At 46.3% G+C, this 24439-nt stretch overlaps 1 protein-coding gene across 1 annotated transcript; it reads right to left on the bottom strand.

Moving 5' to 3' along the window:
- Nucleotides 1–477: 477 nt before the first annotated feature.
- On the bottom strand, nucleotides 478–23892 carry LOC142899065 (inactive dipeptidyl peptidase 10). Its single transcript, XM_076042502.1, has 25 exons — nucleotides 23735–23892; nucleotides 18315–18429; nucleotides 17222–17317; nucleotides 16968–17062; nucleotides 14222–14293; nucleotides 10373–10425; nucleotides 9670–9751; nucleotides 9139–9259; nucleotides 8864–9018; nucleotides 7596–7693; nucleotides 7293–7416; nucleotides 6946–6987; nucleotides 6463–6567; nucleotides 5879–5970; nucleotides 5147–5194; nucleotides 4019–4137; nucleotides 3741–3788; nucleotides 3344–3442; nucleotides 2836–2902; nucleotides 2494–2688; nucleotides 2142–2196; nucleotides 1946–2045; nucleotides 1787–1845; nucleotides 960–1032; nucleotides 478–815 (listed from the first exon to the last, which is right to left on the bottom strand). Exons 1-25 carry the CDS (start codon nucleotides 23771–23773, stop codon nucleotides 598–600), a joined length of 2370 nt encoding a protein of 789 aa, XP_075898617.1. The 5' UTR covers nucleotides 23774–23892; the 3' UTR covers nucleotides 478–597.
- Between the last annotated feature and the right edge of the window lie 547 nt (nucleotides 23893–24439).

Here is a 24439-nt window from a genome sequence, read left to right as displayed (position 1 = left end):
AGAAAAAAAAAAAGCATTCACGGCTGTAGGCTAATATGCGTGTCACCTTGAAATTCATATTTCATTTTTCTTCTCACTTAGGACCGTAATATTCAGAATGTATCCTCATTGCTCTTGAGTGTTCCTTTAGGAAGCTACTTAAAATAACATCAAGAAAACTGCAACCATCAAATGCTTCTACAGAACATCAAGCTGCTTAGTTTGTGTCTTTCGAGTCCTTAACTTCGGCAAATTTTGTCATTTCAATCCTGACGGATGACAATAAAAGCTTGAAAAAAAAAACTGAATGTGTAAACCGATTAATGTCACGCGGTCATTAAGACGAGCATGTTTAAAACTGTCTGTAAACCTTTGCACAACATAGTCTATAGTCTTCTAGTTCGCATCTTTCAAAGAGTAGTTTGCAAACAATCTTTTTGTAAATATACAATGAAAAATTTCAAATTATGCACCAAATTTTCCAATCCCCCCCCCCCAAGTGGTGTGACGGGATATGTTTGTTCCCTAAGTTCTGTGCTCCTGTGCCATGTACTCCAACCCAGCGCAATGCATTAGAGGGCATTGAGTCAATTAGAAGTAGTCAAGGGGCCTTTGGGTTCAGTCGTCGTCTTCCTCATCCTCCTCTATAGGATCCAGAAAGAGGCTTTGCTTCAAGCAGTTCTGAAAGTAGTTGACCAGCGTCCGTTTGAAATGCTGGATGCTGCGCGGGTCTCTCAAGGTGTGGCCCTCATCTGGGTACAGCTGCAGTGAATAGTTGCCCTCCATCTTCACCAGTCGGTTCAGGAGCTCAGCGCTGTGCTGGAAGTGCACCCTCGCTTTGGCCCAACACAACACAAAGACATTAGGGGGGGGGGGGGGGAGAAAAAAAAAGTCTTTGTAGGTACACGTTTTCTCCATCTTTAAAACGAGGTGTTGCGAGCAACAAGGAGTTGCTGAGGTTAAGGTGAACAGAATCTCACCATCTGCAGTTCCATGCAGAATGAGGAAGTTCTCGTCTCTCAGCTTATTTGCCTCCTCCAGCAGTGACGCGGTCTGAAAGACACACAATCACAATGAGAATGGATTTTTTTTTTTTTTTGGAAAGTCAGTACCATAGACCTTTAATCAATCACATTTTCACAAAATGTTTTCTTTTTTTTTTACTCAAACCACAAAAAAGAAGATTAAATTAAAGTTGTAGAAAAAAAAATGGATAATTGAAAGTTTTCTGCCCCATTTTCAGATTGTCTTTTTTAACTGTGGACCCCACAGAGCGGCTTTGCACAATAAATACCCCCCCCCCCCCCAAAAAAAAAAAAATCAATAGAACTCGAGAAAACTATATTTAGCTCCCTGTTTACAGCATCCAGCTAACTGCCTTGGTTATAGCTTTGTGCTAAAACTGATGTGTTCTACTCTCCGCGTGTTTGGAAAGCAGTGGCAGGGTGACTGTGTCACCGCGTCAATACAACTCAATAGTTTTATTGTCATTCTCTCAGAAACACAAAGAGACAACATTGGAGCAGTCCCAGCATTGCACTGTATACAGTGATACCAATGAGTGATCGTAACATTCAGAACTTTGTCTTTTAGCACGTTTTCTAAACCCAGCTAATGAACTTTTCTCATTTTCAGGTTCATCTCCATGCCAGAGACGCGTGGATTGAATATGCACGGACTGAGGGACGGACTATGCAGAAAGTCTGGTTTCACCGGTTTAAGAAGGTTTTATTTTTACTGGTTAGGGCTGAGAGGAAACCGCCCATGGCCACTGATATATTACCAAAACTGAGCCTGAAAGCCTCACCGAGTAAGCATGCTCCTCTTTGGCTGGAAAGCCCAGAACCCTCTCTGAAAATGCAGCACCTTGAGGGGAAAAAAAAAAAAAAAAATCACATTATTACTCCATGTTAGGGACAGTGGGGCCTTCAGTCTTGCAATAATCAATTTCATAATCTGTACTTACTGTAGAGCCTAAAGTCTGTTATTGGTGCTGCAGCAGCTGCACACTGAAAAAGCTGATCTGTTGCAGCTAACATCTTGAGAGTTAAATAGCCGCCAAATGCCTGAGGGGGGAGAAACACAAAAGTGCTCTGAAAAGCAGAGCATGTGACAGCTTCCATAGCTTCCCACTGACTCTTTGCTTCCGGCTGACTTGTTACCTTGCCGAAGAGAAGGAGTCGGCGATCATCGATGTAAGGCAGTTGCATCAGCAACCTGTGGGGATATCAAGTAGACGACCAGTCAAAAGTCTGGAAACGTACTTCTGATTTAAGGGGTTTTTCCTTTTCCTTTTCATGACTGCTGACATTGTAGATTGCCACTCGAGGCATTCAAACTATGACTGAGCACATATGGAATATGTATGAAACAAAAAATGATTGAAAGATGATCTAGAGTGGTCGCCCTTCATATAAAATATATAGAACAAAACATATTTAAGTATTGAAGATGTTTTTTTGTTTTTTGTGCAGCTGTTTAACTGGATTGGCTCGGGGCATCACGTTTACTGACTCAACAACTCCGACGTAATCTTTCACTCTTTGTGCGCCCAGCTTGCGTGGATCCACCGGGGAGGTCTTCTGCCCGCGGCCGACCCCGCTCCTGCCGTCCACCCAGGCCAAGGCCACGTTGTGTGTGCCAGAGAGGACCTGAGGCCAATCGAGGGCAAATTCCTCTGTGACCGTGTGGCTGCCTGGAAGGCCGTCCCTGAGGAACGAGACGGACGGGATCAGCCGCAGCAGCAGCGATGCTCGGGTTGCATGCAATTTGCATGCAACCCGCTGTCGGGGTTGCATGCAATTTGCATGCAACCCCGAGTGCTGTGAATGAGCATTCTTGTGCCGTCAGTCTTACACAATAACGAGGAGGGGGTGCAGGTTGGCCTCATAACCTTGAGGCAGAGATAGTTTGAGGTGCAGATCTGAGAAAAAAAAAAAAAAAAGCAAACAGGGGTGGAACAAAGTCAACTGTGGACATGTCGGGATTACGACTACATCTAAGATTACGCAAAAAAAATAAAAAGAAAAGAAAAGGCCTGTATGTCTGTCAAACACATCCCAGGCCATTCTAAATAATCAAACATCAGGCAAACATCTTCACTATGTCAGGACACAAGGTGCCAGTACAAAGAGGCACTCGTGACTTGACCTTATGATCTTATATCTGATATTTTTCCCTTTCATGCTGAGGTGCACTCACTGCTTAGGTCATAGTGTCTGACACAGCCTGACTACACACACACACACACACACACACACACACACACACACACACACACACACACACACAAGGTCCTCGTGAGGGTTCTCGGAGGCCCTTAGGGTGTGTGGAATATGAAGTTCAACAAACATCTCTTTGTTACCGTGGTGGTCTGAGGGAAGAGTCCTGAACAAGGTCTCTGGGAGTCTCTTGTCCGCTAAAGCTCGAGACAGAGGGCTGTTATCCTCCAGCAGGACGTACTCTGAGGGAGATGAACAACAGAACAGCGGCTGTCATTTCAAATCTAAACTTCAAGGCCACGAGCTCGTCACTGCTGGAACAACGGTTGATGCGAGGAACCACCGACAGAGGGCGCTGTTCACAAACATAAAATTAATCCAGATACTCAGTGTGCCTTGTGTATACTGCCGCCTTTAGGGTGTTGGCGAGAACTGCGCTCTGTGTGTGTGTGTGTGTGTGTCTGTGTGTGTGTGTGTGTGTGTGTGTGTGTGTGTGTGTGATATTGTTCCATTAGCCAAATAAGCAAATGTTTCACTCACTGGTTGGTTCCTTTGTGTTGTGAACCGTCACCTTCGGGACTCCTGGACCTGAATGAGACAATATTTCACATGTTTCAGATGCTTTTTGTTTGTTTTTTTCGTGTGTAGGTTTTTATGTGTTATACTGAATACATTCATTCATCTTCTATACCCGCTTATTCCTATTCAGGGTCACGGGGGTCTGCTGGAGCCTATCCCAGCTGTCTTAGGGCGAAGGCAGGGTGACACCCTGGACAAGTGGCCAGTTCATCGCAGGGAGGTATACTGAATATTCTTACCCAAACAGTAGAGGGTGAAGTAGGTTTGATTGGGACTGAATTCAGCTTTAAAGAAGCTACATCCATCTACGAGGTTGCAGGAGAGGCACTGGCGCTGAAAAACTCCGTCCAAGTCCACACTTGTAAAGAAATGAATGCATTACAACAACAACAACAAAAAAAGTGTTATTGATCACACAGAAACCTGCTTGGGCAGCCCAAAGGGGGTCTGACCACCAGAGGGTGACTAAAGTGCTATGGAGGAAAAATGTGTTAAGGGACAAACTATTCCATGAGTTGACTTATTGAGACGGAAAGATTGCTTTTAGTCTCCACATGTCCTCCACATGGCCTACAAACCTCATCTATGATTAATCACAAACCAGGTTTAAACGAGAAACTGTCCTTCCCCAAAGTAATTCTGTTACTTTCTGAAGCCCAGAGCTATAAAAGCTAATGTAGAGATATGAATCCTCGGAGGAGGACGATGGAACAGACAAGTGTGCTTTTCACAAAGGGGCCCTGAAGTCTCGGTGACTCGACAGTACACACAGTCTTTGCACACGGACTGTTATTATTTAGTTATTATTTCACCAAGTCAACTCATGGCCCTCGAGCATCTGAAGCGCACACACAAGTTCCCCATATCACAAGTGGAGCTTATCTTCTGAATACTTCTCAAGGCAATGTGGAGAAGAGCCACACTGGCACTGCTGTGCTCCACTTCCCCCAGAACCAGCTGGATTGCTGTGAGAGTCCGGAAATCACCAGCGACACGTCCAAATGATGTTTGTTACCCTGAGATCTGAGCAACCTCGTGCTGCAACTGATTGTTCAAAGTCTCGCTGGCTGCTGCCTGGAGGGTTGAACTGGGGAAGACTCCTAACCTCAGGGTGTTGCAGTGAGTTTTGTCATGCTGTCACAAAACAGGGCTGATTGAATGGGAATTGTGAATTTTGAGGAGGAGGACACAAAGGACCTGGAAGTGTAAAAGTCATTCATATGGAATGTTGAATTTACTCTTTGCAAGGCCCTTTTTTTTTTTTTTTTTTGCATTGAGAAAGAAGTAGGAGTGCCTTCAAAATAAAATGTGACAAACAGCTGCTAATTTACTGTTTTCAATGCGTTCAACAAGGCAACCGAGCCTACCTGTAAAGGTGTCTGCTCTGTCTGGACTCTTCAGTGCTTAAGAAATAGCTGACGAGAAAGAAAGAAAACAATCTGTCACCACTTTATGCACTATTTCTAGTTGTTGTGAAAATAATAATAAAATAAAAAAGAGATTGATCAAGTATGTATCTTTAAATTCCCCCAATTCATCCCCCTTCATTTTGTATGCGGAGGTCGACTGCGAGACACAACGCTGTCGAACAAGCCTCGAGCAACTAACTTGTACACCTTAAAGAAGCATGTACTTCTGAAATTGCACCCCCCACCCCCCACCCCTGTTCCCTGCAGTGCTGCTCTTAATCTTTCTGCCACCCAGTCGAGTAAAGACAGATTTAAGTAACGATCTGCTTTGGCCAAGTGTAAATAATCTGGGTGGCGTCTCAGTGGCGACGCATTGCCACAAGCAAAGTCGGGGCCAAAGCAATTTCCTTCAGCCTTTTAGCGGAAATCAATACGACATGTAAAAATGTGGCCCCTCAGTCATCTTTAAATGAATCACGTCCATTCAACTGCTCTCACAAATTAATTTGCCTTTGACTTTGCTCCTGGCCCACGGCGAACTTGCAGATAGACATTGTAATGATGCCACTTGCGCTCTCAATAAGAGGAGCCGTGAGCCGTTAAAGGCGCTCAGCGGTGATTTGCCCCCCCCCCGGAACCTCGCCACCCTCCACATCCCTTCATCCTCACACAAGTGCCGCTTTCACATACATTTTCCCAGCCGTCTCGTCCAGTGCGCAGAGCGCGGTGACGTCCCAGCTCCCAGACGTCAAGAAGCGCGGAGGGACGGTGGGGACGGCGAGCTGGATTACACAAAGAGAAGCACAGATGAGGAGGGAACAGCGGCAAAGAGACAGCCGATAGAAAACTGCAACTGCTGGCAGACAGGGTGTATTTCATCAAACTGAAACCAATAAACAGAGGCTTTTTTTCTTTCGCTATTAATTATCCTGACAACATCAGTGAAGCCAGAAAAATGACAAAGTTGTTTCCCTCGGAAGTTACTGTAAGAATTGCAGCTTGAGGCATTTTTCATAGCTGCCAATAAGGACAAAAGTGATCATTTTGCATAAAGTAAAAACATTTCTTTCACCGTTGAAACGCCAGGGTGAAATAAAAGTGGCATGAGGTAATTTTGGCAAAGCAAACGCAAACAAATTGCCTTGGCAATAACAGAAGGACACAGGGCACGGATCTGCCTGTGTTGTGTTTATTCTTTTATCAGATGTTTTTAGCGAAGCCTTTTAAACTGTGATGATGAATTCTGTTCAAGAAGGCAGTGAACGGCGACCCACCTGGGCTGAGAGGCCTGCGATGTGGTGGAATTCACCACGAGCGCCCTGCTTGGCAGGCAGGATGGTGTAGAACATGGAGCTGTCTGCCGAAAACAATGGCACCTCCTGTAGAAAAAAAACAGTGTATGAAAATAGGATGGCAGCTATGAATAGACTTTAACCTGAGGAAAAATACTTCTTAGCAAAAGCTATGAATAGGACTGGAAAGGTTGCCGTGGAAAAGTAATAAGTCACTTTTACATTAGGTACATTTTAATAAATGTTAAAGTAAATAAATAAATGAAAAGATGCAATTCAACATGCAATCACACAATGCAGGTAAAAAGATGGGCTTTAACAACTAAATGTTCAAAAAGCAACTGTATCATCATCATCATCATCATCATCATCATCATCATCATCAATTTTCCAGTGATGGATGACTTCCACTTTATTTATTTAAATGATTTATTTTATCATTTCGTTTCTCCCTCCCAGACGTACCTGCCGTCGGTTTTGCATGATGTCCAATGCCATTTTCTGTTTCTGTTGAATCAGAACATAATGGAACATAATACAACTGAAGTTTCTTAGTCACATTCAAAAAAAGCACTTGCATCCAGGCCTTTTCTAAAAAAGCTAATTATGGATAGCTAGAGGGACTGACAGTGAAGAGGTGAAACACTCGAGTACATCATTAAGTTCTCCCCATGGCGCTAACAACCATTAATGTTAATCCACTTGATAGATGTTTTGGAGCTTAAAGAAATCGGCTCTGACTTCCAACCCAGACCAGGATTCTGTTCGGCCTGTGTAAAGCAGTAAACGTGGAAACCCTACTAACTACTCGCCTCTGAGCAGGCCCCCGTGGTAGCCTCGCACACACACAGCACTGACTGGTTCTGGATGCGATTCAGCCAACGAGCCGCGAGGCGGGTGCTGCTGATCCAAGTCACCATGGAGATGTAGCTGTCTCTGAAGAGGCCATGCAGAAAATGAGACACGGGGAAAGTAGATCGGGGGTGGAAGGGAGGGGACGGGGGGGGACGGGGGGGGTGCAGAGGTAGGGAGGATGTGAAAGAATCTTGACTTGGCCTCTCAGGTTTCCACAACTCGCACCGTGTTTACATTTAGAAACAAGTACAAGATGTTACCTCGCTCTGAGAGAGTCAGGGGGCATCATTTCCAGAGTGTGAGCTGGGCCATAGAGATTCACCACGAACAGACGGACGGACGGAATGCTTGAGCCAGCCTGTGGTCACGTTCAAAGGAAATAGACAGATAAACAAAATGTGAATAAACAATAATAATGAGTAAAAGTGTAACTGATCCGCACGCCTTGCCATGCGGTGCGAACAGTTGCATGTGCGCAGTGTCTTGATTTAAGCACTGCCAAATAATACATTGTGTCTTAATCTGGGCGGGACTGTGTGGGCCGCTGCCTCTATGAGTTGCGTACAATCGGGATCTACGTCTCATCTCCGATGGTGTTGCATAAGCCGACTTCCTAACAAATCAAATGTGAAATTGTTTCTTGACTTGAGCCGTTGACCCTGAGCCTCGGCGACCGGATCGGAGCGATACCTCCTAACGAGCCCCAGTGTCACTGGGTATGATACGTCCAGCTCGCTCAGTCACTGCTACACTTGCTCGGCCAGGCAAGCGAGTAGCGTTGACCACTGAGTGATCGGCTCTCCAGGCATTTGAAACAGGGCTCTGCAGTGCCCCCCCCCCCCTCCGGAGATGGACGATGGAGCCTTTAGCAGCCGCTGGCTCTGGGCCAGCTGAAGGACTGAGGTTTGTCCTGCTTAGAGCAAGGCTTTGCAATCAAGTCCATCCAAGTTCATCAAGTCTGATGTCATAGTTGGATCTCATTAAAACTTCACTCATTTTGGTATGGACTGATCTTCCTTAAAAATAGGCATTAGATCAGCGTAACATAGGATAATAATTAATATATGTAGGATAATAATTGTTTTACTAGACATGATAGAATGTGGGCGAGTGTTTTTATTTTTGTGGAATTATTTGGATCACGACTTCATTATAAGGAAAAAACTCCACCAGTTGGGAACCACCGCATTAGATTTTTACCTCTGGGCTGATTTCTCGCTGTGCAAGTTGCACTACGACTACAGGGCAGAAGAACACAAAACCACTGAAAGTCCATCATGGCAGCCTTAGAATGAAACACAAAAACCTCCTGTGATCTTTTCACTTGAAGCCTTCTCCTTCCACTCTCTGTATGCAAATTAGTTGATGTTTATTTGTATGACCATAAAACCTTCCAGCAGCCACAGCTGGGCTTTACTCTAGCTATGCGTGTCAAACAGAGAATGAGCGCCAGTGGTTTCAGCCCGGCAGGACTCGCAGGGCTCCAAAGCTGACAGCAGCGTTCGCTCCTTTCTCAAGCCTTCGTTACCTTTGGGTAGGGAAAGACGACGTTGGAAGGGTAGAGACCGCCCAGAAAGTGAGGGATTTCCATCACAGGCGTGGCAGAGTTGTTGATGCTGAGGTACGCCAGTCTGGCTCCATCCACGGACCACCAGTGGGCGACATAGGTCAAGAGCACTTCCTCTGTTTTGAAAAGATAATGAGAATTTCCATCATCTTTCCCAAAGCGTGCGCCGGAAACTCGTCCTTTTTCGGTGAGCCTGGATTGTTTTTAATCCCCGTTGAGGCTGGAACAAATACTACCTTCGTACGTCCAATCAGAGACTCCGTTGGTCACGTGCTGCTCCTGATCGCTGGTCGTGAGACGCAGAGGTTGACTGCTGGAGCTCGGCTTGTAGTAGATATCTCCGTCAAACACGAAGGCCTGGCACGGGCAGCACACACAGAAGGTGCCAATCCGTTATCACAGTCAGCACGGCCGCAGGCTGCAGTCTAGACTGAGCGCCAGACCCCAGAAGAGAGAAAATTAATCACCCGCGAGCAGATGTACACAAGTGGCACCCGGTGAATCTTTTATTAACCTGTTCTTGGGATCACATTCTGCAGATGAGCATGAATTATGCTGCAAAAACATTTAGACTAAAAAGATGGTTGGATAGCAGGTGAGTTACGAGTGTAAAACAACCACATTATAGCCGTGTGGTCGGGGTTCCTTGAACGTGAGTGGAGACGTCACACCGGTGGTGCATGTCCAATATTGTTGCATAAGAGCGATGCTTTCCGGCAGGTGAGGGCAACACACGGAAGTGATGAACGAGGAAGCGAGTGGCTTACCAGCTGGTTCCCCAGCGGCCCCCAGGAGGCGTACTGCAGCTTGTCTTTCGCCCTCTCCGGAGGGTGAAGCTCCAGCTGGTCCCTGGAACACACACAACACTCCAGCGTGAGCCTCCCATCAGAGCGCCGTGTCCCGGTTTCAGTCCCTCTGAGGTCCGTCCATGCCGTGGCCTTGAGCCCGGCTTGAGAGAGACATGGCAATGTGAGGGCAAGATGCAGAGAAGGAAAAACTGAATAGAGAATGGGACTGATTCATGCAAGGGTGCAACGTTTTCCTTGTCCACTTAATTTTTTTGTCCGTTTCGACTTTTTCATTTCTCAGAGCAGGCAGGCAGTTCTCTCCTCAGGCAGCGTTCAGAACCGTCGGTCCTCCCCAAGTCCCTTTTCAACGTCATTCCTCAAAAGCTTCACCCACAGCTACCGCCGAGTGTTTTTCACGACCATCAAGCTGAATGGCAAACTCAGGCAGTGACGTCTGAAGAACATTGCAAACCTCACGCCGAGGTATAAAACCTGGAGACAACACTGACGAATGAATGCATGTCGGACAGCAAACATGAGGTTCGGACTCGATGGGAGACACTCTGAGGGCGGCGGGGGGTTAGGGGGTGGTGGGGAGTTGGTTTTACTCCGCCGCTCTGCTTGCACTGGTAATGCTCATGCCCACTGCAGCCCATGCATTAGCATTCACGAGTCTACCTACCCATTAGCCACATTGTAGATAGCATAGGAGGCTGTGAAGGACTGAGAGAACACCTGAAAAAGGTAGAGGACATCATGCATACAGGAGCGCAACACACGTCTTCAGTGCTCATACATGCTCGCGGAGGAGGTGAAAGAAGTGAAGCGAGCCTGTGTTTCATTCACAACTCCATAAAAATCAGTGCAAACCCTGCGCCAAGTATCTTAATGTGTGAAAAATGAGCACCGGCGCGCCACCAAATGGCTAATGAGGCCCTAATTAGATCATTCAAAAGTGCAGTACAGTTTCATGTTCTTCCTCCAAATAAAGGCAGTGGCGGCAGCAGCAGCAGCAGCAGCCGCAAAGGGTACTTGGCGTTATCCGTTTCACTTATACCAGTCATTAAACCACTTTCAGGAATTTCATCCACGTTACATCATGATCCCGATTTGTGGAAAAACAGGAATGTGAAAGACGGGGACCCCTCTCGACTGCGCAACAGAGGCGATGCCTTCGTGGACCCGAAAGGCGCACTTTGGTTTTAAATAGCTTCATTACGACTGATGCACTGCACAACTGAGACCTATTGTGTCTGGCAACTCTGCCGCAAGCCTGTCACAAGCATCAGCAGTTTGATGACTAATTCAATTAACAATCTGGAGGAGAGAGAGAGAGGGCGAGAGAGAGAGTGAGAGAGAGAGAGAGGGCGAGAGAGAGAGGGCGAGAGAGAGAGAGAGAGAGAGAGAGAGAGAGAGAGGGATCAATAAGTGTGTAGTGTGTGTGCTTGTTGTGCACGTAGCCACAAGTTCCAGCATTACCTGATGAATTCAAGGTGATACATTGGCGTGTTTCACATTGTGTTTTGTTTTTTTTACCTAAGAGCAGGAAACAGCCTCTTTGCCTCCCTGCGCCCCAGAAAGCCAGAACCTTCTGGAAAAATACCAGTCCCTAAAGAAATTAAATGTCACATCCTCTACACAGCACACTTAGCAGTGAAATTGGATTTTCCTCTTTGTGTCGTTAGTGGGAGAAAAATCCTCGGATGGAGTCACGTAGGAGTGGGGCTGCGGGGATAAAGGCTGCAGGGAAAATAAATTCCAGGCCATCTAAATGAAACCCAAATCTGATTGTGGCGTCAAGGCGGAACACGAGGGGCAGCGGGGAAACACAGGGAAATCTGTGTTGCCGAGGAAAATACGTGTGGGAGAAACACAAAGACAGGAGGTGGTGCAGGGCGAAAGGAAGGAGGCAGCAGAGAGAGGGACAAAGACGGGAAGCGAGAGAGAGAAGGATGCAGAGACGGAGGAGGCTGCCAGTCGCTCCGCCCTCCAGACCCACGCCGACCCCGGCTAATGGGAGGGTGACACCCGCGCGACCAAAGGGGGCAGCATTGCCGCGTGCGTCGCTCTCCGTCAGCCGCTTGCGTCGCGATTCGTTGGGGGAGACGCCGCTCGTGATTTAGCGTCATGGAGTCGGCGGCTCGGCGTTTATTGTGCGCCCGCGTGATAAACCAGCAGCGGGAGTGCGAGCATCTGTCTCCGGGAGGCTGAGTGAATTCTAATGCGGTTGCCAGTAGCATCTCATAAATCCTCCAGATTGCTCCGCACGCCCCAACCACCACTAGCCTCCAAAATCTACAGCGCCAAAACAGTGGGTGGTGGGTGGAGACCAGGCGCAGATCAAACATTTCCAAGTTGAGGGAAAAAGGAAACGTGCAAAGACGGCGACAGCCCCGGTTCAGTGGCGCCTGCGTGTGATGTCCGTGCAGGGATAATAGCCTCAGCTGGCAGCAAGCAGCAGCTCCACGCTCTCTGCCTTTTGTTCCCCAGCGCCCCGTCAGTGTTTGTCTCCAGCAGAGAGAAGCCCCCCCCCCCTGCCATGCTGTTCATCCCTAAACTGCACTGTTTTGACAGATAGTGGGCCACTTTGCTCAGCCCATTCTCCTCTAAACTGTCAACCCCACCACCCCCACCACCAGCCCCACCACTGTTTACACAAACATGTAGGTGTTCCTTGAATGCAAACATGCCTTCGAGGAAAGAATCTCTTCCAGTAAGCAATGTTCCCTCTCTCTCTCTCTCTCTCTCTCTCTCTCCCTCTCTCTCGCTCCTGGGTGGCCCAAATCCCCAACCTGCTTCTATGCACACCCGCTTATCGAAAAGCATTTATTATCACCCGCCGGGCAGCACACAGCCCTCCCTGGAAGCCCCACAGAGCTACTACACAATCTAGTGAAGCCTCGTTTTTTTTTTTTTTTTTCAAAACTTCACCTCCACCAAGCTCATCCATTCAGCCCAGCTGCCCGCTTCTCCCCTTTGATTCATTTCAAATGTGGAAAGGCATGTTCTGGAAGCCAAGAGGTGAATAACCCACCGCTCTATTACTATTGAGGCCTTGCTCGTGCTTTTCACTCCTGTTCTGTATCACTCTCAACAGCTCTTCTTCCGACAGCAGCTGGCGCTGGCGGTGCAAACTGCTTCACTCAGCACAAATCCCCCCAGAGAGAGAGAGAGAGAGAGAGAGGGAGGGAGAGAGAGAGAGAGAGATGGGAGAGGAAGGAGGAGGGAGCTTGAAAGGAAGGTGGGGAGGTGGTGGTGGGGGGAAAGGGGAGAGGAGGTGGTGGGGGGGGGGGGGGGTCGCCATCACGCGCTCCAAATGCCGAGCCGCCCGCCTCCAACAAGCGGCCATCCACTCGCGATTGCAAAGGCGATTTCCAGGTGGCGTTTCCCGCCACCGCCAGCGATCCCTTCTCGTGCACGCCGAGCGTGCGCACGAGAGCAGACCATTCCTGCTGACATCAAAGGGAGTATGCTAATGACACGGCACAAATCAAGCGAGCGAGCGAGCGAGCGACGGAGCCTCGTGAAGATCGGCGCTCGCTCCTCTCACCCAACCGTGCGAGAAGTGATTGGACGTGCCGCTCCCCCGTTTGCTGGCTGCTCAATAATTCAGCGACAATGGACGCACCCACCGTCTTTTGCCATGAACGCTTTTCGCGCGGCCCTGACAAAGACACGGCGCGCAGATGTGTGACACGCAGATCGAAGGCAGAAGACCTTTGCAAGGGGAATGTTAAGAGAGCGAACATTTTGGTATTCTTTCAAAGGGCCCCGTTGGTTCTCTCTGATTGTATAAAGCGCTTTGAGACGCCATTGGTTGTGATTTAGCGCTGTACAAATAAAAGTTTATCATTATTATTATTAGAAATAGACCCACATAAAATATCCTGCAGATTTAAATTTCCCCCTCATTTTCTTTTGCTTTCTCCATGATCGCTGTCACGCGACGTGACCGTTCTGCCCTTTGTGGAGAACCTCAATTGTTTGTTCATGCGGAGGGTATTAACAGGGTGACGTTGCAGCAGCAGCAGATCTGTGTCTCCTCTCCGTCGGCGTCTTCATCAGGAACCATCTGCAGTCGTGATTCAGCTCCTCATTAAAATTCCCCACCGAACCAGCGAGGTGATTTCATTACCACTCCAACTTTACCTCTTCATCTCCTTAGCGTTCCCTGCACCCCCCCCCCCCACCCCCCCTCTGCCTTCATCCACTTTAAATCTCCAATCCCCCACAGGTTCCCCTCGTCGGTTGGCGCGCTGTGCTGTAGAGTTCAAGACCGTGAGCGTGGCAAGGCACGGAATGGAATTCCTCAACCTCTTCACGGAGCTCTCTCTGCCCGTCGGGATGCACGTCGCTGTTGTTTAGCAGCCGACGAGGAGCTTCGCCGGGCCCGGTCCCGTCTTTGGATGTTGGACTGGATTATTAATGACCGCCGTAAGTTTTCTCAGGGCAAAATGCATAATGTTGTTTTTGTGAATAAATCACAAAAACAACAAGTCAGACACACAGGGCTGTCGGGGGGGAAACTTACCGGTTGAATGTTATACGCCAGGAGAACAAACTGCTTGTCTGCAGACACCTGGAATTTAGTCACGGTGAGGTCCTGCGGGGAAAGAAATGACAAATGAAAAAAAAAACAGAGCAGCACAATTAATTTGCTTTCTCTAAATCTTGAGGATCAGATTTAGTTGCGTCTCTTCGGCCATTGCTGAGACACGGTGTCGGTTTCATCGTCTGTCCTGATGCCTTTCAGCAAGCACCTGCATACTTCACTGATGAAATAACCTCTGCTTTGTCCATTTGCTGAAATGAATCAAAATCTGTCCTTTTATTGGCTGTGCCGTGTGATGACACGCTGGAGTTGCTACAAATCCATAAACCCTACAGTGTGCTGAATTTCACAGTGGATTCTGAAACAGCGGTTCAGTAATTGGCACTGTTGCCTCAAAGCAAGACAGTACATTCCCAGGCCAGGATCCTTTGTGTGTGTGTGTGTGAAGTTTACAGGCTCTCCCTGACTACGTTTACATGCAGAGCTTCATCGAGCGATGCTCATAATACGCTTTTCTTATCTAATCAGATTGCTCTCCTTGTCCCAGTGTACAGTATACTGTACATGCGGCTGAGAAAATCGAATTATTCACGGGAATGTGTCTTCCTCCACAACACTAGGGGGCGATATCAGTCTTTTCAGCGTGTTCATTTCGGGTTAAACTCTTCTCGACTCCGATTTAACGAGTTTCCTCACTGAACAGCTGCAGATGTGCTTCGCCACAGTCAGCGAATATACTCTTGCAAGGGAGTGCTTTGTACTAATGACATTTTAAGATGGAGGAAATATAATATATCCAAATTTGCCTTGAGCTGGACTTCACTTCATCCTGTGTCTGCATTGGTTCTCTCCTGGCCCTGCTGCTTCCACACAGTGCAGAGCAGGGGCGTGCACTAATTAGTAAGTGTAAATTGTCTCTCGATGTGAAGTTAACTGGTTGTTTGTCTCTATGTGGCCCTGCAGTAAATTGGAGAGGTGTCAAGCGCCTTAGCCCCCAGGACAGCACAGACAGGCTCCAGCACCCCAGTGACCCTGAGTGAAGGAGAGCCGGTAATAGAAAATGGATGCATGGTTTGTATGTTGAGTTGCCACAAAATAGAACTGCAAGTTTAACTTTTCTGGGCTTCAAACCCCTTTGAATACAAAAAAAAAACAATGTTACGAGCAACAAAAATAATGATAATAATATTTATTTTTTTCACACTGTTTTGGTAATATTTGATCACAGCCAGTTCTCTCATCTTTAATGCAATGTTGAGGTCCTAAAATGTCAGTGGTTTGTTGTTGAACATAACACCTGACATGAGCAGTGTTAAGCTGAATCTGCTTATTTTGCTGACTGGATGAAAAGTGAGTATGTGGCCACTATTATGGACCTCCTCCACAGTGAGGGGTTCATTACTGGGTCTGTGATGCTGATTTACACTATTTAGGTAGTTGTGGGACCCAGAAAAATACCCTCACTTTTCTTTTTATCAACATCCAATAGATGCATTTGAGAAAGAAATCAAAGAAGCATCAAGATATTCATTTTGTGTGACTAACCTCAATAGTTTATAATACATACTACAATTAACTGAATAATACACACCTAGACCGTGTCTGAGACTTATTCAAATAATGCAGTTGCTGGAAGATATTGCGAACAACGTGAGAACATTGAGATGCAACCAGAGCAATGAAGTTTCAGGCCCTGGGGGCAAAACAGCGAGGCATCCTGTAAAACATTGTAAACAATCGACAAACTGTGCGCCATTCTTAACCTTGAAATGCAGCTGCACTGCAAGTGTAGAATCCTGCATATCATAAATCCAAATAGATCTGGGAGAAATTCCACCTGGGGTGTCCGGTTAATATATATAATATTCCACAGCCTGTGAAAATCACCATCAATCAATCATGGGGTTCTCGTCAGGTAGGCTCATATATTATAGTTCTTCACTGTTTAGGATTCAGACAGACTTTTTATTTTTATTCCGTCTTTCTTTGTTTTTGAAACTGTGCGTGTCTTCCAAACGAGGGCGGAAAACCCTCAAAAAGACAGAAGAAAAGCAATTTAGACTTTGAAATTGACAGCTTGGAGGTCTTTTCCCCTCCTCAGCTAACATATTAGTGAAATTGTATTTTTGCTGTCTGGCTGTTTAAAAAAACAAAAAACAAATCAAATGTTCTGATTGGGGTTTTCATTCACTTTAAATTTCAACGTGCAAATGTGTTTTTTTTTTCGTCATCTCGAACGACACGCTGTGTCACCGCCTTTAAACCAAGATAACATCGCTGTATTAATGGAGCAGCGCAGATAAGAAGCTAAATCGCATGATGGAGGAGAGACTTCTTTTTTTTTCACCCTGACAACACCACGCCGCATCAGGCTCCTCAGTGATGACCCATATAAGTCTGTCAGTGTCGCGCAGAGGCGGCGTTCAGAATGACACCCTTGCTTGGGAAATTCTCTTTCAAGGCAAATGTTAGGGTCTCGCAGAGGAGCCAGACTGGGGGAAAATGAGCTGATACTGTCACTCTGCCAAATTCTTTTTTCGTCCTCGCAGTGGGAAGTGGCGGCACAACGAGACCCCGCATGTCTTCTTTTCCTCTTTTCTCCCAACCTGGCTGCCACTCCTCTCCTCTCTATTGGCTGGACAATTTGTCCAGCTGTCCCTCATTATGAGCCAATCGATACTGAAATCTGTTGCCTGTCTTCATGAGCCGGACCGCCGTAACTCACCAAAGAGCTGTTGTCCAGGAGAGTGCTGGTGAGGTTGCTGTTGAGGCTGAAGGACAGGACGTGCCCGTCCCTGGTGCGCAGAGCCACTTCCTTCTCTGAACACACAGTGTGGGGGGAGAGTTGTGTGTTAGTAAAGCCACAGAGAGCTGCATGGCTGGAGGGACGCACGCTCAGCTTCATCCAGGACTAATACATTTGACTCCAACTGCCACGAGCACTCAGTCAGGCAACAGTCACACGCCAGCGACCCTTACCATTCAGCCAGGCCACACGGGGGTCATGAACTTTGAACTCCTCGCTCTCCAGATCCTCCATGGTAAGATGGGAGCGCAGTAACAGGTGAGATTCATCTCCAGAGACAACGAGACAGAGTTCATGAATTAGTTTGTGCTGTCAGGTGCAACGCTCCCTGCGCCCGTCTGCATACGAGTGCTTTTAGTTGTAAAGTTTTATATTACACTATATTTTCTAAGTAAATCGTCAAAGGGGGCAACTCCAACCAAAAAAACCCTCCACAGTTCATCACTGTAAGGCTATGAGTTACAGTATATTGTACTACTATAAAATAAAAGGTCACAACTGGCACAGCCAACCTAATTTCCTTTAAAAAGAAAAATGAGCCACGTGTGCACGTGCAACACTTTACCAAAAGCTCTCATTTCAAATTTCAAGTTTGAGTTTTACCAAGTTTGAAAGATCAGCTAATTTTTTTCCCTAAAGGTCCCTCATTTAAATCGATGCCACTGGAGCCTGGTAGGATTAATGACCTGGAAACAAACAATGTTTAGCCACTTGCAAAAACTGATTTGTTACACCTTGGGACAACAATAGAGCATGGGGCTGTGGGTGTCATCAAGGTGCCCTTTGTGACGTCACAACGGGCAGATTTTAAGAACTATAGGTTTTTAGCACAAACTCTGTGCAAAACCAGAGTAGATAAAAGAGAAAGGATGGACTTTTCTCATATCTGGGAAGTAGCAAGACACTCAAAAATAATGTTAAAGTGAACTTATGTATGTAATATGGGACCGTTCAATTTTTTAAAACTGCTTAAACACATCAAATGTCACATTAAAAGCTTGAATTTGCGAGAAACCGTTCTCGAGTTTTATTTCTGCCGTGCGGTTTCAGCAACAGAGCAAAGTGAAGATAAAAATAAATCAACCTTTTAAATTAGGCAGCTTTAGAGACCGTACTAAAGGGACTTTGTTTCTCAAAGACATTAAAACACAGCAGCTTCCTTCTGTTCTCTGTCAAAGTAGAGACTGAGCTGCCTGGCTGCCAGCGATTTGCACCAGGAAGCTCTCGTGCTTCGCTCTTGGCCTGCCTGCCCGTCGCTCATCTTACCAGGTGTGAGGAGGACGACGGAGAGGATGACCAGGGACATAACAGCCAGGATGACCACCATGGCGATCCCTATGCCCTTCCAGTTGCGTGGTGGGCCGTCTGAACTCCCCAGGTCCTGAAACAAACAGGATCAGTACACATGAAGAGCAAGAGTGTGGGGGCGAAACTGAGGAGAGGAACATTAGTGCTGCTTCATTTCCACAGTTGCACAATTTTTTTTTCCCTTTGACAGGCATATTAGTCCAGTGCACCTCAGGGGAGCTGTGACCAGTCACCAGTGTCGCACAGACCTCGCTAAATTCAATTCCCCTAAGAGAGTCAAACCGTGCTGTCTGCAGAGATCAGACTTAAGTTGTAGCAGTAATTTCTGCCTCTGCATCGCACTCAACCCCCCCGCCCCCCCACCTTTGCTTCGCTTCACCTGTTACATGACTGATGGTCCATTTGGTTCGCAACAGAGGGGAATGCAGGAGGTAATGTGAGACGCCTGATGTCTATCATTTGTGTGCGCTGCTACAGAGCAACCCAACCTGATTTGGTTCTTTGTGATTTACTCGTTGGCGCGATGGCGAGAGAATAAACATAAGGACAACGGCTGTATTAATCATAGACGTACCAGCGGGGACCATACTTTAAATTTAGCCATAAACCCACGTTGCGCTCCCAAATGTCTGCAATCAAGGGGAACTGATGGAATGTGCCAGCATCAATTCCAATTAAACAATTGTGAGCCATTTCCAAGCTGTGCACCACTCCCTCATAATGAGTTGCTCGCACTGCTGGAGCCACATGGCTGCTGGAGTGCGAGAGTTCATGCGCAGAGCAGCCATAACATGCAGGCATGGTTCCGGCGGGCCACCCCCTTTGGCTGAACCCTCACAGCCCTGCCTGGCCCAATCACCTTGCTCCGGGCCTGGGGGATGCAGGCAGCCTGCGGAAAGATCTCCCATGTATTCTGGCTCGCCCGCCCGACTCCGCGGGAGACACCAGCTGTCCCCGGCCGAGTCTGTGCTCTGTGGCTACGGGAGCCTTTAAACTGCCACCTCCTTTGCCTTTGCTTTTTACAAACCTTTACTTTGACCATCAAAGCCCCCTGGCACATCCTGCATAAAAGAACAGAAAACTGACAACGTCCGCACTTACATAACCAGAGTCAAAATGTCCCTTAAAGTCAAAAAAAAGGCGGATTCTTGTTCAATACCCCTGAACTCCTTTTCATCCCTTTAGAGAATTTGTTTTGGAAGCTTTCACCTTGTACAGACTGAGCTTTACTTTTTCTTTCGTTTTTCTTTGGGCGACTGGAAGACAGATACGCTCTAACTTGAGTTGGGACTTGGGTTGCCGCCGAGGACCTCCGGTCAAGGTCTCGTCTGCAGTATAGATCCCTGTGGCCGCAGTATCAAAACATGTTCAAATTGAAAACACTGCAGGTGGAACCTGAGACAATTTTCAAGTTAACGGGTTCTTCTCCACCCATTCGGAGCAGGCCAGCGCTGGGAGATTGATGTTCCAGGCTTTGTATCTTCTGCCCTTTATTACTCTCCCTTTTATCACTTTCTACTGCGTAGCTGGTAGAAAATATCAACATGAGCCTTTGGGACCGAGTATTCGACGGTTATGGAACGTCGCAGCTAATACTTTGGCATTTTTAATGAAACATAACTGCTTTGAAATGCAACAGACTGAGTAAGTGCTTATGTATTAAAAAAAAACAAAAAAAACTGCTGTCTACAAACAGAATTCTCCAAATGTGTTAAAGTTTGAGTGCTGAGACATCTTATAGAGACTTGGTAATTTAAGCAGCTATAGAATTAATATTTCAAACTTGACTGGATCTATCACATAGCTGCGTCTATAAGTTCTCTCTCTAATTACAGAGTGCAGAGACGGTAATTGTAATTCTAATGGAATCCACAGCTCCTATGAGTCCCTGGGGCCTCGACTTAAGAACATACGTCCAATTAGGGCCATATCATTGTTAAACAGGCAGGGAAAATCCCACAATAGGGTGTCTTGCGTTTTGTCATACATGCAAATGAGGTCCAGAGGCGCTGAGCTAAATCCCTGGAGCGAACGCAGGCTATGGCTGCAGGTGCCGACTGCCTGCTGGTCACAAAGCATGTGGGGAATCTATTTCAGCACAAACTGCTGGCACAGGTGCACAGATGACAAGCTGATCTGTATGATGGGGCCATACTCATTTCATCCAGCAGCCTGATGGACAGGCGGATATATTTTGAAACAGGCTTTCTGCTGAGCTAGATCAAAAATGAATCTACACTCTTCGTTCTTTAAAAATAAAAAAAAAGGGGGGGAGGGCATCTTTTTTTTATTCAGGCTGTGTGATGATTCAGAGGACAATTGAGATATGGTGTCAGTCATCCACCAAAGGCAACAAGAATACCAACTAAAGAGCTCAATGTTTATGAATAAATCTCCCCAAGAATCCCCTGGAGAGCAAACTCTGCAGAAGTGCATTGCAGAAAATAGAGCTTGTGTGTTTGCCAGCAGAGCCTGGGGATTTTACCTCAACCAAATGAGACAATCAATAATGTGCACCGATGTACAAGGTCCAGAGGGAAACAATTAATAGAGGAGATACAGTCATAAAGGACAGGCACCTTCGTTTTACAACAAATCAACTCTGACCTCAACTCTAATAATAAGAGGTAAGAATCGTACTAATTAGTCCGGGATGTGTTTGTTCATCCACACAGATCCCTGAGTCCTTTAGGACGCTGTACACAAAATGTCACAATTCCAAACAATGTCGCGCTGCACAGAGGCAACACAATCACTCACTGCTGCGTGCAACACAACCATTGTAGGTTGTGCAGAGGCCTGGCGGTGCTAAGAATTCATAAATTAGACTCTGGAGACCTCCTTAACTCCATCTTCTGTGTCTTTGAGGCATGGAGAATCCGAGGGTAAATTACATGCAGAGGAATAAGGGGGATCCAACACAGGCTGCGCAGGGATTTTGGATCTGGATTTGCATACTGTCAAGTCCTCCCTGCCCGCAATTATTAAGCACATGATGCTGGCATCGACGAAATATCCGCTGGAAAAAAAACACAGCGGGGGGGGGTCTAATGGCAGTCACGTCGGCCATCGAACACAACCTACATAATCCTGATTTTAAAGATTGACTGAAGTGGCTCACATGGGAAAGCTGTAGATTGGCAAGAAACCCACGTTTGAATTTCGCAGTCAATAACTTTCACTGCCTCATTTAAAATAAAGGCTGCTGTTAGAGCAGGTTGTAACTTAAAAGTGGTTGCAGTACGTGATAACCAATCTGCTGAGGTAATGAGATTCTACAGCTCAATATTGATCCGTAGCGAGACCATCTTTCATCTCATCCAGAGGAATTTCAATGTTCTCTCACGCCGCATCGCAATCTCTGCCTCTGTGTTTCTTATCTAAAAAAAAAAAAAAAAGAAGTAGGTGGAAAAAGCGCCATATAAGACTATCTGTAGAGATTTTTTTTGCCCTCCAGTAAAGTGGCAGGCATTGCAGTGCCAGCCTTTTGCCACATGAAAGACGCACAGCTTTTTAGCCTCTGCTCCTCCACTGTCCAATTCTTTTTTATGCCCCCTGTCATGCAAAAGAAAATTGGTGTACAAAAGGGTCCTGCATGAGGGAGCCGCTCCTCAGCATGTCCAGCCACTTACAGTTTCTGCCCCGGGAAACAGGCAGCATTAGTGAAATGCAGGAGAGCTGACATGATTTAGCGTTACAGTGAAACATGCCGAGAAAAAGGCAATCATTTTTCACTGATGACGGCAGGAACACTCCATCGGCATGTTGTATGTACTTGGAATATAGTCACGGTGTACACTATGAAATCCCCTGTGCAATTTTGACACCTTGTTAGTGCCGGGGCTCAGTGGTGAATATAGAGCGGCTTCAAAATATGCATTTCTGCTGTGCATTGAATTGGAGCCAAATTATCCTTTTATTCCGGGCTATACATTTTTATTGAGAGAAAAACTAAAAGCCGTGACACACAATTCTGGGTTTTGCGCTGCCGCAAATAAAAAAAACCAAAACACATCAGTCGAGCACTAATCACAATTTCATCTCTCAAATCAAAGCAATGGTAATCTTTGAAGCAGCATTGCTTCATTAACTGCTTTCCTGTGTAAAAAACATTGATTGCACAGACTGTGAAAAGAAATGTTGCGACACTTGGAGCTAATAGATTGTATGGATTGTAAAAGCCCTGCAGTCTTTTGTGGCCCTCTTAAGAAGGCAGTAATGCTGCAGGATTATCACCTGAATGTCTTGGACAGATTTCATCGAGTTAGCGGGTGTGATCTCTTAACAAGAAGTGAAGGCTGCATTTCGAGTGAAGCACACCGCTGTGCTCTCCTCACACCAATTACGGGGAAACGTGTTTACCTTCCTCCCTTGTCCCTCAAACACTTTCTGTGTGTTTTAATGGATTCGGATCGGCACTGAATCTCATCTGATGATGGGTGACAGTTCAGTGAGTGTGATGAGACTTGATGAGATGCGATGTGTCTTTTCGAGGGATTTAAAGGCTGCACTGCAGCCATGTCAAATTCTGGGAAATAGCCAATGCAGCATGTCAAGGTTAATTTAAAGTGGAAAATGCAATGTAGCCAATCACGTAAAATGTCATTTAAAGTCCATTCCTGTTAAGGTGCAAGACACCTGTTCTAAACCCCTCGATGAAATGTCACAAAATTCAAACATATTACTTATATGTAAGTGTTAAAGTCATAACAATATTGAAAGGAAACATCTTTATAATAAAGCATAAATATGCAATTGGGACATTGCACAGTTGTCTCAAACATGATCGAAATTTTGCATTAATTCTGCTTTGCAATAAATGAAAACGACGACGACTAAAATTATTATTTATTTATTTTTTAAAAAGTGTGAGCAAACAGAACTGCAGTCTATTGCCATATGCTCATTGACACCTACACAACACAGGGATAATCAATCATACAGTGCAGGCAGTGGACGTGAGACCCCCAGCCACTATGCACGTTCAATCTAGGGAGGGGGTGGGGGTGTGGGGGCAGCCTTTTAGAGCAAAATGATCAGATCTGAATTTAATCCCGCGCCCACTGTGATGTTTGAGTCTGCATGGAGAAATAATTTCAGAAGTGAAATGGGCTGCTGGACGTCGTGTCTCACACTACACAATCCTGCGCCGCAGTGCACGGACTGTACAAGAGATGCATATTGATTAAAAAAGTCAGAATGGGCGTCACGCCAGTCGCTATTCTTGTGTAGTCGCAAGGAATTCCCTTTTGCGTTAGATCAGGGCAATGAATCTCTTTGCAAAAAAATAAAAAAATAATAATAAATACACATGCACACACCGGAATTATTCAAGGCATGAAACAATGGGGGTAAAAATATATATCATCCAAACGTACCAGGTCCGTGGTCATGTTTTGCTGAGTTGTGGCAATCATTTTAAATCCCGGGCTTTTGTGCTTTTGCACCTCCAGAACGTGCCGTGCAGCCGCGCCGATGTCTTGCGGAGCTTTTTCTGCATGCTCCCCTTCTTGCAAGTTTGTCTTCACCGGGCTCTCTCTCCCTCTCTAATCCCCCCCGCCCCCGCCTTTTTCCTCCCTGTCTCCCATGGGCGCTCCTCGGTCACTCATTCGTCCGTTTCCAATCATCGGCATGTATTGATTCGCTCAAATATTACTCGTGACAAGAGGCTGCTGGGCGGTGAGCCTTCACATTCTGAAAATAGTGGTTTATTGTGAACTAGGTCTACAGCGGCACAACAATTTTCAACAAGGCAGAGGGCGTTGATGTTTAAAAAAATAAAAAAATAAAAAAATAAGGGCTAAAAACAGAAAGAGTTCAGAGTTACTTCTACGCAAAAAGCAGCTGCTATGTTATTTTTTTTTATTTTTTATTTTTTTTATGGATACGGCGACAGTGCTCCTACTAATTTATACTGCAGGCCTTTAAAATGACGGTTGGAAACTTGAACTCGGAATCTGTCCGTTAATAATGTTGTGCTCATAATGCATCTTTTGTGTTTGGTTGCTTTTCCCTCCCTACGTGCGGTCATCCGTTTGACGTTTACGTTGAAATTTGTTTGCGGAAGTTTCATTTTTATTAAA

This window comes from Nelusetta ayraudi, unplaced genomic scaffold (genome assembly GCF_046127955.1).
Source record: "Nelusetta ayraudi isolate G7.1 ecotype Tasmania unplaced genomic scaffold, CSIRO-AGI_Nayr_v1 ptg000070l, whole genome shotgun sequence".
Classification (NCBI taxonomy): domain Eukaryota; kingdom Metazoa; phylum Chordata; class Actinopteri; order Tetraodontiformes; family Monacanthidae; genus Nelusetta; species Nelusetta ayraudi.
The sequence above is the reverse complement of the archived record's forward strand: the minus strand, read 5'-3'. Positions and strand labels throughout refer to the sequence as shown.